The sequence below is a fragment of the Cicer arietinum genome, chromosome 3 (assembly GCF_000331145.2).
Source record: "Cicer arietinum cultivar CDC Frontier isolate Library 1 chromosome 3, Cicar.CDCFrontier_v2.0, whole genome shotgun sequence".
Lineage (NCBI taxonomy): Eukaryota > Viridiplantae > Streptophyta > Magnoliopsida > Fabales > Fabaceae > Cicer > Cicer arietinum.
Genome location: NC_021162.2, coordinates 47,871,196 through 47,886,345, shown reverse-complemented (window position 1 = coordinate 47,886,345; position 15,150 = coordinate 47,871,196). Strand labels below are relative to the sequence as shown.

General features: G+C 32.1%; 2 protein-coding genes across 2 annotated transcripts; one reads left to right on the top strand and one right to left on the bottom strand.

Moving 5' to 3' along the window:
* Positions 1-7,633: 7,633 nt before the first annotated feature.
* Positions 7,634-8,272, bottom strand: LOC113784857 (secreted RxLR effector protein 161-like). The gene has a single exon (XM_027331099.1). The coding sequence runs from the start codon at positions 8,270-8,272 to the stop codon at positions 7,634-7,636; it is 639 nt and encodes a 212-aa protein (XP_027186900.1).
* A 5,104-nt stretch (positions 8,273-13,376) lies between these two features.
* On the top strand, positions 13,377-14,858 carry LOC101494462 (uncharacterized). The gene has a single exon (XM_004516215.1). The coding sequence runs from the start codon at positions 13,377-13,379 to the stop codon at positions 14,856-14,858; it is 1,482 nt and encodes a 493-aa protein (XP_004516272.1).
* Positions 14,859-15,150: the final 292 nt, after the last annotated feature.

Below are 15,150 nucleotides of genomic sequence, written 5' to 3'. Positions count from 1 at the left end.
ACTGGTTCGTACCCTACGGACAGGGATGGAGATGGGAATGCTTGACTGCGGTTGTGTTAGGAGGATCTCACGGGGCGCGTGGAGATTACTCAGGGTGTATAGTTTTTGGTAGGATGATCAGATTAGGATGATGTATAGGGACTAGGGGTCCTTCTTTTTGGTTTGGAGTATTTTAGTTTTGGAAAACTGTACTTATACAAATATTATCAGTTTTATATCATCTTTGAATGGGTTCCATGTACCATTTGATGTTTATGTAGCTATCCATGTCTTGATTTGTTATGTTATAATTAGGGGATTGAGAACCTCATTTTACTTTCATTTTAACTGGCAAAGTATTGTATGAACTTTTCGCATATTGAAAATCCTGCTAAGGTGCATGCTTAGTTGAAAAGTTATTTTAGCATTTAAAACTTAAATGTTATGTGTTAACTGTTATTTTCGGTTGGTGACCTTTACAATTATTGTGGAAATCTGGGCTTTGCCCTCAGATGAGAGTCAGGACGATCTTATCGGTTCGTACCCTACGGACGGAAATGGAGATGGGAACGCTTGACTGCAGCTACGATAGGGGGATCTCACGGGGCGCGTGGAGATCAGTCAGGGTGTTTAGTTGTTTTGTAAAATGATCAGACTAGGTTGTCACAGAGGGAACAGATGTCTTTCTTTTGTATTGCATTTATTTTAAAACGGAAGACTGTACCTATACTAATATTGTCAGCTTGACATGTTATTTTCGATGGGTTACATGTACCATTTGTTGTTGGGTAAATGGTTTGGATTTATAATTGGAGTAACTTTTCCGCTGCCTGTAAATTATAATGACTCAATTATTTATCCAAAGGCATTTCTTTATTTATTCCTCTGTTTTAGTTTAATTACTTTTAAAAAAAAAATATATACCCTCGCTTTGAAAAACGGGGTGTTACACTTTACTTCCCTTAGGAAATTTCACCAATTCAAATGTATGATTCTCATGCAAGGAGTTAATTTATTCTTGCATAACATTCAACTACTTTTTCTTATCATTGCAGTGAAGGATATCTTTAAGAAGGTTGGTGTTCTCTAGTAGATATTTTCAATTAAAGCTCAAATGATGGATCAAGTGGAACTTGTCATCATGGTGAGGAACATGGTCTTTAGTTACATTATTATCATCTACTTGTATATGTCCCCCATCCACAAAAGTTTCAATAAAGGGTTTAGGCGCAACACCAATGTAACTTATGGAATTTGATTTATGTTTCTCAGCTTTATTAAAGTCTTCAATAGTTTGATATTTAAGAAATATCACATCGCGACTTTTGATAATTTTTTTGTTAGTTGGATCCCATAACCGATAACAAATTTCTTCATCACCATAGTATGTGAAGACATACTGTTTGGATTTGCTATCAAGCTTTGACCTCTCATCTCTTGGACCTTGAACAAACATCTACAACCAAACTCTTTTAAATGTCGATAAGAGACATTTTTCCAAGTTCGTATTTTGTTTGGAACATCGCTATCAAGATGAACAAAATGAGAAAAGTTAATCAAACCCACTACAGTTTTAATTGCTTTGCCCCAAAAGGATTTTGATAATTTGGTATGAGAGAGCATACACCTGATTCTGTCATTAATCTCACGATTCATTTTCTCAGCAACACCATTATGATGAGACAACTTTAGAAATATCTTCTCAAGTCTGATTCTATGGTCTATTCGATACTATTAAAATGTCCCTTAATTCACCACCATTATGTGATTGAACACATTTCATTTTCCTTTCCTTTTCACTTTCATCACTTGCATGAAAGTGCTATGAGACTCCATTTACTTGATCTTTAGATTTCAAAGGAAAAATCCACATTTTTTTAGAGTGGTAGTCAATAAAAGAAACAAAATATGATGCACCACCTTGAGATTTACCGTCCATTGCAGAAACATAAGATTGAACTAAATCAAGAATATTTTGCCTCATATGAGGACCATAATTATGAAAAGAAACTCTTTTGCGCAAAACTCCGTAAGTGTACATAGATTAATTTAACAACTACTAAATTAATCAAGATTTTATGTTATTTAGAATAATGGAAATTATTGTTGATTTGTGATAACAAAAAAATATAACGATAGCATAAAAACTATAACGAGAGTATATAACAACACAACTTTGACTTAATGAAAAGTATACACAGGATTGTGGTTTCACTTGTAATATCAATACCTCAAATTCTAGTTTTATATCAAATTCTTATTAATTTTCTCAATTATCTTGTATATGATCATACAACAAATATAATTAAGAGAAAGCATAAAGAACCAAGAGGTTGAGTGATTGAAAGATTATTATCTATGTTTCGTTATACAAGAATCATGATCTCAATTATCCTATAGATCTACCAATTAATTATAGTTGGTCACTAGTCAATTGATTGATTAAGGCATGCAAAGGCCAGCCATTCCAAACATGTAAATAAAAATAAAATAATTTAATTGAGATAAACAACAAAAATCTAAGGTAAAACTAGAATTTAAAACTAAGACATAGTAAAAAGGTATCTTAATCACAAGATTCACCAAAGACCATAGAAGAGAGCTTAGTTACTCATTATATATAGAAAATAAAGTAAATAATAGAAGTGTTGATCAATTAAAGGAAAAATAAATATAACACTCAAAGAGTATGATTTTTTTGCTCCAAAATTTGAGACACTTTATTCCAGCTCCAAGCACTCCTAAGTTTCCAATTTGTTTCTCCTTATTTTTATTTTCTCTAATTTTTCTGCTTTCGATTCTATTTTTTGTGTGGCTCCCCTCTTCTGTTTCTGATTTCTTCTACTTATGATAGTAAGAAGATCTTCATTTTATGCAACGACCTTCCCCCCTTTCTTTGACAACAATCTTCCCTCTTTCTTTGACAATATTTTGTTATCATAATATTCAATATTTGAAGTGTGCCACAAACCTCATTCTTGTACTCATAAGTTTAGAATATTACACTTGATACTTTTTGCACTAAAAACTTAGTAGATTTGACCAATTTGAATTATTTTACCATCTCATGATCAATTATGCAAATATCATAAATAAATGAATAAATAAGAAAAAGTTGAAATTAAAACTATAAAAAGAATATTTCGCCATCCATCACAGAAACATAAGTCTGAACTAAATTAAAAATATTTTGTCTCAGAAAGAATATTGAGTCACTTCTCACTTAAGTAACCGAGGCGCAAATGTCATAAATCAAAAGTTACACCTTCAAATGCATTCACCTCTTCCTTGCATAATTGGACACACATCCCATAGACTCTTTTGTGATTTTACATATACCACCACAAAATTAAGTGTGATAATCCTCAATATCCGAGGCTTTCAATGAAATCAATTTGAGACTAATATTGAGAATATGTCTAAAATTCTTCAATTGAAGCTTCCATCCAAAACATGTTTCAAGCCAAACATCTCCTATACAAATTATTCTACATACTATTTCATCTCCTATTCAAAAAGTTCTAAAATCACCAAGACTGTAAGATGAAAATAAGTCATGCATAAGAGTGACATGCTACGAGGTACCCAAATCAATAATTCATGTTAAATCATAACATGAGAGGTTTATAGAATTATCATCACAATGTATACATCACTAAAAATGCAACTATATCTTTATCATTTTTCTTCTATTTGTCTTCGCCTATTTCCTTTGATTGATCTCTCTTGAAGAACCTTAAATTTATTTTAATGTGACCTATTTTTCCACAATTGTAACATATAACTTATTTCCTAATCCTCAACTTGCTTATTAACTTTTTACATCTTTCAAAATTATTGCGTCTATGGAAGTGTCTAAATTGACTTCTCCCTTGTGACTCTATAACTAGTGCTTCTGACTTTGAGGAAAAACCAATCAAATCACACTTCTTTCTTCGAGCTTACTCATTCAACTTGCTCTCTTTTACCGTGAACATTTTCAACTTTTCATTTGGAACTGAATTGATCAGTGTTACATCAAGGACTTTCTAATTGTCAGACAACGAACTCAACAATAAGAATGTTAACAACTCATTATCCAAATTAATATATGTAGTTATCAACTAATTCACTGTATTATGAAAAATACTCATGCTCTACCGTTGAATCCCCATCTTTATATTTCATATTCATCTACTTCTGAATTAAGAATGTTTTAATTTGCACATTCTTTCGCTCATACAACTCTTTTAATTTCTACTATATTTTTTTAGCATCTATTTCAGTTTCCACATGTGGATATACACTCAAATCCAACCATTGTCTGATCAAGGCCTGCCTTTCTATTCATCTTCTTCCACTCAACTTTAAATTTATTACTAGGTTTAGCAGTTACCCCACCTATAGGATCATACAAGTCTTTTCCATGAGAGTTCCCAAAGTGTATAATTAGTAGAGATGAGATTAATCATATTCAAACTTTTATTTTCCTCCTCCATTTAAATTTAAATGCACAAACAAAACCAAATAAGGCTCTAGATATAACTTTGTTGAGAAAAACCAGATAACTATCTCAATAATGCAAAATATTTTTCCATCACATGTGCAGATAAATTGTCAAATAGAAAATACAATTCCATAAAAAATATCAATGGACATCAATTAACACCAAGGAACACCGATTCGTCCTCTACTGAAAAGTCTGATTTGGAAAGGTACTTGGAAGAATCTTTAAAGAGTCGGTCCTCTACCAACTTTGATGTTTTAAACTGGTGGAGGTTAAACTCAAGCCATTTTCAATTCTTGCAAAGATAGCCAAAGACTTTCTTTCCATACCTATCTCTACAGTGGCCTCTGAGTCTACTTTTAGTACCAGAGGACGAGTGATTGACGAATATTGTAGTTGTCTCACACCTCAAACGGTTGAAGCTCTAGTTTGTAATGCTAGTTGGCTTAAAGGATTGCGTAAATCATCGTCAATAAGTGATTCACTTTTACTTGAGGGTTTCAAGGAGCTTGAGATTTTAGAGAAAGGTAAGATTGTATATACTTTAATAGTTGAGTATAAGTTAAGAATTGTTAAATTATGGCTTGATAAGTAACTGTTTTTTTTTTTTTTGTTTGCAGAAATAGCTTCTATGAAATTTGGTGGTGCTTGTTCGATTCATGTTTCTCTTGGTGAAGATTGAGAAGTGATAATTACATAATTTTATGCTTTTTATCTTTTCAATTGGCTTTCTCAACAAGGTGCAATTACAAAAAGAATGACCGCTATTGAGGAAATGGCAGGGATGAATGTTCTCTCTAGTGACAAAACCGGGACTCTGACATTGAATAAGCTTTCTGTTGATGAAAACTTGATTGAGGTTTTTGATAAGGGTGTAAAGAAGGGCTTCTAGGACTGAGAATCAGGATGTCAATGGTGTTGCTATTGTTGGAATGCTTGCTGATTCAAAGGAGGTAAGTAAAAACATCTAACTTAATTTTTCTGTTAAAATTATTGACGTATCTTTCCTAAATTTTAATGTAACGTGTATTCGTAGTGTTGGTGTGCATATTGTATTTGAGTTTGTTGCGTGGTGCTTTCTTTACTTTTACTTCTGATGGCTGAAATTGTTGCTTCTTTAAACACTATGACATGGTTTGTTATCCTCTTCATACGTTACTGTTAAGAATGATTTTGACCTATGTTGTTTTTCATTGTTCAAACTTAATGAACTTATAACTTGTGGTATGATATTATAAGATCAATAAATATAGAGTTTGATGATTTTCTTTTTATTCTATATTTTATCTTATTATCTTACGTTTTTAACCTAAACATAAATTTGTCTCTGCATTTGTGAAGTTTATTTGCACTAGTTCATTTGTTTTTTGATTTCTACAACGATGGCAAATTTTTTGAATTAAAAGAAATTATTATGTTTTATCCAACAGTATGTAAAGAAACTTCTGTATATTATGATTTTTTAACATTATTTTTATAGGCATGGGAGTGCTTGTTGCGTAGACAATATAATTGCTTTAACATACATTGACTCTGATGGAAACTGACATCGATATAGCACCTTGCTTTTTGTAACTTTTTATTTTTTAATTTTTTTAATTGTTCTTGATATATAGTTAGCAAAGATTTTAAATTGAGTTGTAGTTATAGTTATTTTGTGGTTCTATCTCTTATGAAGGTTTAGGCTTCAAAAGATTACTTATACTTTTGTGATTTTGGGTTTGTTTGAGAATTTCATCCATTTTTTATAAATAATTGGTTTTTAAACTATGAATAAATGGTTTTTTAAAAATAGATATTTAAAAATAACCAAATTTTAAACGATTTTGAGAAAAAAATCGATTTTCAAATTGAACTTTCGAAATCGGTTGCATAACTAAAAATCGATTATTTAACCATAACCAGTTTTACAATTGATTTTATAACTAGTTTAAAACCAAATAATAGATTTAGTTATAAATCTAAATCCATCTATTGGTTTTAAAATAGATATCGTTTGATTTTTTTTTTTAAAACTAACCATGCATTTTTTTAAAAAACTAACCATGAATAGCCCTAGCCATCACCATATGTGGAAACCAAATAATAACAAATAAATTTCCACAAAAGTGGGTATTCTAAACTTACTCATAGGAATGTAAAACTATTAGCAATATATATCAAAAATATTAACTCAATGGTAAAAATAACATTATGAAGTTGTAGACAAAACTAAACAAGTTACTACACACCCATTTACCACAATAGATTTGTAACCAACTCTTCTCCTCTGTGTTGCAAACTGTCGTTGACTTTCTTTAAACTCTCGAGAGAGACACTACTATTAAGTTGCTAGTGTTTTTCTCTCCTTTTGCCTTTTGGATAATGTGTTGCAACTTAGGGATTTTAATCCCTTTACCTTTTTCCACAATGTGTCAAACCCATTAATACATAAACAATTACTTCATTTTTTATTTTATTTTATAATAATAATCATTAGTAACTAGTGGGTACCACTTGGGAGTCAACCCCAAAACTAACTACTTTTTTTAAAAGGCATAAAATTAGTGTTTTTTTTTTTTTTTTTTTTTTCAGACCAGAGGAAGTATCTTATTTTTTTCCAATGAAAGTGACCAAAGCAAGATTTTTTAAAACAAAATGGTCCCACGAAAACAGGTGAGACAAAACGGTCTTGGAGGCGATCGTTACTTTTTTTTTCTCAGTTTTAACGGTGTGAGGGAATTCACAGCAAACGGCCACAACATAACTTCGTTCATAATAATAGGACAGCATGGTGGTCTGTCACTTAACCATGATTACAAAGCTTTAAACTACTCCAACAAGTATGGGTCACCATACTTCATTCAAAGGTAACTTGAACAACAAAGGAACACTCAAGATAAAATAAAATATCACAAAATATTGTTGGTGAACATCTCAAATCTCATGCTTTAACACTCCTCCTTGAGATTTTTAATGGACACTCCAAGCAACCTTTTAAACCTTTCAAACTTAACTCTTGGAAGAGATTTTGTCAATATATCAGAAACTTGAGAGTTCGAACAACAATGAGTGAGCTTGATCTCTTGACTTTTTATGGCCTCGTGTATAGCATGAAACTTCACTTGAATATGCTTGGTCTTTCCACGTTAAACTGGATTTTCAGCAATACCAATTGCTAATTTGTTATCACAATAAATCAAGTAGGATTATCCTCAACCAAATAGCTTGGTTTGTTGCTGCAGCTGCTGCTACATACTTTGCTTCAACAGAAGATGGAGCTACAATTTCTTGCTTCCTTGATTTCCATGAGAACATGCCAGAGCCTAAGGAAAAAGCATGATTTGTAGTACTCTTCATGTCATCAATATTTCCAGCCCAATCACTATCAACATATCCTATCAAACTTCCATTTTCACTTGGTTTGTACCATATTCCAAATTGTGTAGTGCCCTTAACATATCTAAGCACCCTTTTTGATGTAGCAAAATGTGTCTTGGTACGACTCCGCATAAATCTTGAGAGTAGACTTGTTGCATACATAAGGTCAGGACTGGATGAAGTAAGATAAAGTAGACTTCCAATCAAGCTTCTATAAAGAGAAACATAAATTTTTTCAGTTTCATCTTCCTTTGAGAACTTCAAATTTGACACCAAAAAAGTGGGGACAGATTTGCAACTTTCCATTCTAAACTTATTCAAAACTTCATGAGCATACTTCTCTTGATTCAGAAAAAATCCATCCTCATATTGATACACTTCCAAGTCTAGAAAGTAGTTCATTTCTCCTAAACTAGACATCTCAAACTGGTTTTTCATGTCCTCCATAAGTTTTTATACTTCTTGTTGATTATTGCTTGTTACTAGCAAGTCATCAACATACAAATAGACAATTAAAGAACCACCGTCCATCAACCTTCTTACATAAAGAGTTGCATCATTTTCACTCCTCCTGAAGCCTTGATTGTGAAAGTGGCTATCAATTTTGTTGTACCAAGCTCTAGGGTTCTGTTTTAGCCCATAAAAAGCTTTATGAATCTTATACACCATTTCTTCTCTTCCTTTCACTAAAAAACCATCAGGTTGAGCAACATAAATCTCTTAATCAAGATTTCCATTCAAGACTGCTGATTTGACATCTAAATGCCAAATTTTCCATTTCATTTGTGCAGCCAATGCTACAAGAATTCAAATAATGTCCATTTTTGCTACCGTGGAAACGTTTCTATGTAATCAATTCCGAATTATTGAACATAGCCTTTGACCACAAGTTTGGCCTTGTATTTGTTGATGGATCCATCAGGGTTCATCTTTATCCTATAGACCCAATTAAATCCAATGACATGATTTTCTTTAGGCTCGTCAACTAGCTGTCATGTCTTGTTCTTTTCAATGGTGGCCATCTCCTCTTTCATAGCTTGATTCCACTCCTCAACTTTACTAGCATTTTCAAAGTTAGTAGGTACAAGGACAACACTGTTACATCTTTGATAAATCTCTAAAAGAGGTCGGGTACCTCTTACAACGAAGTCATCGTCAACTTCCTCATCTTGATCTTCCATTATGCTCTCAAGAGAATGCAAAGTTGAATGTCTACTAACTTGAGAGGTCTCCCAATTCCAATATGCATCTTCATCCACTATAATATCTCTATTAATGAAATATTTTCCTGAATCAATTCCATAGACTTTATAGCCCTTAGATTTTGAGCTATAGCCTATTAAAATTCCTCTTTCAGCATTCTCATCCAATTTGGTTCTTTTGACTTATGGTAAATGAGTGTAGCACAATGAAACAAACACCCTTAAATGCTTGATAGAAGGTTTGATGCCTCCCCAAACCTCAATAGGTGTCATCCCCTCTACAATCCTTGTAGGAAGTCGATTTTGGAGAGACACAACAATGTTTATTTACTCTGCCCAAAAAGACTTTGGCAATTTCTTCTAAAAAATCATGCATCTAGTCATTTCAATGACAACTCTATTCTTTCTTTCAAGAACTCCATTTTATTGGGGTGAGTAGCTGACTGTAAGTTGGTGCTCAACACCAAAATCATCACAAAATTTATTAAATTTTGTAGAAATAAACTCCTTCCTATTGTCAGTTCTAAGTTTCTTAAAAAAATAGCCACTTTGGGTTTTAACTAAGGCTTTAAATTTCTTTAAAATAGAAAAAACTTTGGATTTTTGTTTAAGAAAATAAACCCAAGTCATTCTTGTAAAATCATCAATAAAAAGAATGAAATACTTGTTACCATTGAGTGAAGTAGTATTCATAGGCCCACAAACATCTGAGTGAACCAATTCAAGTTTTTTACTTGCTCTCCATGTAGCCGAACTTGGAAAAGGCAATCTATGTTGCTTACCAAGTTGACAACCTTCAGACACTTCTGAGCACATTTGAATATTAGGCAAGTCTTTGACCAACTTTTTCTTTTTGAGCAAATTGAATGGATTTCAAATTATAGTGACCAAACCTTTTGTGCCAAAGCTTAGAATCAAGTTCAGCCTTACTCAATTTACAATAATGTTCATAAACTAAATTTCAGTTAATAGGAAAACTTTTTTTTTTCATATCTATTTCAAATAATTCATGATTATTAACATCAGTAATCACACAACTTCCTTCTTTAAATAACAAGTAGTAATCGTTTTGCATCATTTGACCTACACTCAACAAGTTTTGGTCAAGTTCAGGCATTAAAAGAACATCATAAATGTATTTAATACATGTTGCAATATAAATTTTCATCGTTCCTTTACCCGTGATGGCAACTTTTTCCCCATTTCCGATCTTTACAGATCTTGTAGAAGGTTTGAGCTCTGAAAAAAAATCTGGTTTGCTAGTCATGTGTTGTGTGCATCCACTGTCAAGAAACCAATTGTTTCCATCCTCCAAGCTTTTTGTAGTCTTGGCCATGAGCAAAAGCTCTTCGCTATCATCAATTTCAGCCACATTTACCTTTTGAGAAGTGTGACTTTGTTGATTTTGTTGATGTTGTTTCAGCCTACAAAACCTCTCAATATGCCCATTTTTGTTGCAATATCTACATTGTATTGGTGGTGGTGTTTTTGCTTTGTACCAACAATCAGCCTCTTTGTGGCTAGTTCTTTTGCAGTTTCCACACTTTGGAAACCTTTCTTTCTTCTTTGTATCTTTTCCATAATGTTGCCCAAAAATTTCTTCTTTGTAACTTTTATGGCTTTTTCTTTGTGTTTGACTTGTAAGGATGATTATGTTGTTTCCTCTTGTCGAAGAAGTCTTCTCTGGTCTTGAGCTTGAAGAGCATTTGTAAGCTTTGTTAAGCTTTTCTTAGAAAGATCATTAGAAACTCTTCAAGTGAAGAAATTTTGGATTCAAACATTTCGGATAAAACCACCAAGACTTTTTCTACAACTCTACTATCATGAAATTCTTCCCCCAACAATCTAATTTGGGTTACAACTTTCATAACTTTGGTCATGAAATCATTTATGGTTTCAGCTTCATTCATCTTCAAGCTTCAAACTCTCTTTTGAGATTAAGAACCTGCATTTGTTTGGTTCTTTCATTCCCAAAAAACTCTTCTTCCAACTTCTCCCAAACTTGTTTTACTGTCTCCAAGTGTGAGATTCTCATGAAAACATCATCATTCACAACAGAGTGAAGGATGGTAAGAGTCATAGCTTTCTTAACAACTTGTTCACTATGGTATCTCATTTGAGCAACAGTTGGATTTTCTTGCAATGTGGTGGTTCAGTAGTTGTTTCCACAACCTCCCAAAGATCATATGCTCTCAAATGAGTCCTCATCTTTACAGACCTAATTTCATAATTCTTTTCTGTAAATACAAGAGGTGTTGATAGTGTAATATTGTTAGAAGCCATCAAGAAAAAAAGGTTGGGTATCAAGAAAACAGGTTTTTTAATTTTCTTCTCTAGTGATTTTTTTCTTTTCAAATGGGTATTCTATTTCTGTAAAAATTGGTATGCTGGATTTTCTGTGGTTTTAAATCATAGGCCCTTCAAAAACAGAGGCTTTAGATACCAATTGTTAGTCTCTTGAAAATTTAGAAACATGGATCAATTTCATTCATATCAAAATATTGTTTCTGATACAATATATAAAATCAGAAAAGAGAAAAACAGTAGGACAATATGGTGGTCTGTCACCTAACCAAGATTACAAAGTTTTAAACCACTCCAACAAGTATGGGTCACCATACATCATGCAGAGGTAACTTGAACAACAAAATAACACTCAAATAAAACAAAAGTTCACAAAATATTGTTGGTGAACATCTCAAATATCATACTTTAACAGAAAGCATGACGACACATATACAATAGGAAGATAGACAATAATTGCATGCAAGTGGAATTGGTAGCATTAGTGGTGGAGAAATGTACTAGTGGTAAACAAATCATTCATCCAATGATCACTTGTTTTACTACACAATTTTTACAACTTGAATCAATTATGAAATAGAAACAACCTTTGAAACATATGTTTGTTTCTGATGAATATAAAAATTCCAAATATGAAAAAGTATAAAACACATGAAGTCTATTGTTAAGTCTTGAAGTTGGTGGATGGTGGTGAAAAATTAACATGTGATTTTTTTTTATGAAACTTTTGATAGAGCCAAGCAAGCTATTGAGGTCATAATGCAATCATTGAAAAAAAGATGAATTCTCGTGTATTTTGATTTGCATTCATCAGGTTTGTACACTACAACATTTTGGTCCTACTGATAACCAAAAAAAACGGTTCTCATAGAGACATAGAGTAATGGCTTTTATAATTCGTGTAGTGGCGGATCTTTTGGGAACGGGAAGGCCACGACATATCTCTGTAATATCAATTATTTATTATAACATATATTATCAACATAAAGGTGATAAATTGTTAAAATATACTCAAACCATTATAGTTTTGATAAAATGATATTTTTGCATCTACTACCTCTCTTCTCTCATATCTTTTCTCAATTTGTTCTCTCTCTTAAAATTTATACTAATAAAATATAATAAAGTAATACAAGCTCTCTCTCTCTCTCTCTCTCTCTCTCTATATATATATATATATATATATATATATATATATATAGATAAATTGCCTAAATAAACTAATTAATCTCGAATAAATTATAACACTATATTTAACAACTCAACTACTAACTATTAGCAAAATTTTACAATACAGTGTGATACTACTTTTTAATTATGAATTGTTTTAATTAATATGTGTATTTTTTTAGGAGTGACACGATGTTTAAACATAAGAAAAGTGATACATTTTTTCAAGAAGAAAGTTTTCGACAAAGATAAAAATCGTAAAATTGATATATTTTATTTGATTGAATTGTGCAAAGTTCTAAAAACTTGTGTGAATTGTGTGACTTGTGAAAATTGTATGACTTGTGAAAATTGTGTGACTTGTGAAAATTGTAAAACTTGTGAGAATTGAAATTCTAACTTTTGCAACTTGTCTACTATGTATGAATTGTGTGAAACTCTAAAAAAAAAAACTATATGACTTCTAAGAATTTCAATTATATATTTTAATTAATATTCATAACTCCCCAGCTCCTCCGATATTTTGTGCAAGATGTGCCACTGATTTCGTTGTAGTTGAACAATAAATTCTATAATTTCTACCGCAACAATTCAGAATCATTATAGTTGTTTACCGATATATTTACACAACATTTAATAACCATTCTTATTTAGTTTACTAATATATTTATTTATTTTTCCATACATGTATTTGATTTTGACGTAGAATTACTAATTATTGATTTACTATTAAAGGTTACTTTTTCAATCCACAATTCCAATTTGAAATAGTCCATGGAAGTCATGTAGCTAACGAAACGTTGAACGAACCAAATAAATAATAATCAAATTAGAAGGATGCAAGCTATGAGGATTTTAAAAAAGTTAGAGAATTGATGGAAGATGGGAATCAAAAACTTTACAATGGTTGCACAAAATATAGCAAATTGTCATTCATTGTTCGTCTATATCATATAAAAGTTTTATGTGGTGTTACTGATAAGACATTTTCAATGATCATTGAGCTTCTAAATGATGCTTTTCGCCATGCTAAACTACCGACATCTTTCTATGAAGCAAAAAAAATGATTAAGATGTTAAGTCTAAGCTATGAGAAAATTCATGCATGTCCAAATAATTGCATGTTGTATTGGGTATCATTGGAGGATGAGAAGAGAGATAAATGTAAGAAGTGTAATATGTCTAGATGGAAATCAAATGAAAATGATGGTGGTGAAAATCATGTAACAGATTTCCAAAAGAAAAAGAAGCCAAAACCCGCTAAAGTGCTTCGATATTGCCCACTTATACCTAGGTTGAAAAGGTTATACATGTCTCCTAAAACATCAAAACTTTTGAAATGGCATGCTACAGTGGCAAACCCTGATGGATTGTTAAGGCATCCAAGAGATAGTAAAGCATGGAAGGACTTTGATTCATTTTATCCAAACTTTGCTTCAGATCCTCGTAATGTAAGACTTGGTTTGGCTACAGATGGTTTCAATCCATTCGGAAATTTAAGTTCTACTTATAGTGTTTGGCTTGTGATGTTGTACCTTTATAACTACCCTCCATGGTATTGTATGAAGCAAACTTCTCTTATCATGTCAATGATAATTCCTGGCCCCAAGATGCCTGGTAATAGTATTGATCTTTACCTACAACCTTTAGTTGCAGAGTTAAAAATATTATGGAATGGTGTGGAGGCTTATGATTCCTCTACGAATGAAATGTTTCATATGCGTGCTAGTTTGTTTTGTACCATTAGTGATTTTCCTGGTCTTGATAACTTATATGGGTGGAATACACACACATTGTTTGCTTGTCCATCATGTAGATTTGATACCGAATCTAAAAGGTTGAAATTTGGTAGAAAAAATTGTTTCATGGGGCATCGTCGATATTTACCATTTGATCACAAGTATAGGTACAACAAACATTCATTTGATGGATCTTTGGAGTTTAGATCTTCCCCTGTTCCAATGTCGGGATCGGAGGTGCTTGAACAAATTGAGGAATATAGTCGGAAAAGGTCACGTGATGAGGGTACGAGTGAGGAAGGCCCACTACAATGGAAGAAAAAGAGCATCTTTTGGGATCTACCTTATTGGGCGCATAATCTTATTCGTCATTTCCTTGATCGAATGCACATAGAGAAGAATGTTTCTGATAATGTATTGCTTACAGTACTTGATGATAAAAATCGAACAAAAGACAATCTTCAAGCTCGTAAAGACTTGCAGGCAATGGGAATTAGGGAAAAGCTTCATCCATATCCTAATTCCTCTAAGTTCCCTCAATCATGCTTTAAAATGAAAAATTCAGAGAAAGATATCTTCCTACATATTCTAAAAAATGTGGTTTTTCCAGATAATTAAGCATCAAACATTTCTAAATGTGCTGATGTTAAGAAGCGCTGTGCATTATAGATGGATGTTGTAAGACCCATAATTTTAAAGTACCATTTATGTATTTTTGGTGTATTTTGGATTTTGGCTCGGAGGCTTTTAAGCCAAAGTTAATAATATTTTGGAGTTTTATAATCAAAAAGATATTTTGATGCCAATTAAAATTTCTCGTCGATAAATAAATTGAATTTAACTGCGGTGAATCCTTTACGGAGAATTTAATTCGTTACGGGTGAAATGGTAATTTAACAAATATCTAGAT

Bases quoted from the DNA above. Each gene is read 5' to 3' on its own strand.
- LOC101494462 (XM_004516215.1), top strand. From the start codon at position 13,377: ATGGAAGATGGGAATCAAAAACTTTACAATGGTTGCACAAAATATAGC.
- LOC113784857 (XM_027331099.1), bottom strand. From the start codon at position 8,272: ATGGAGGACATGAAAAACCAGTTTGAGATGTCTAGTTTAGGAGAAATG.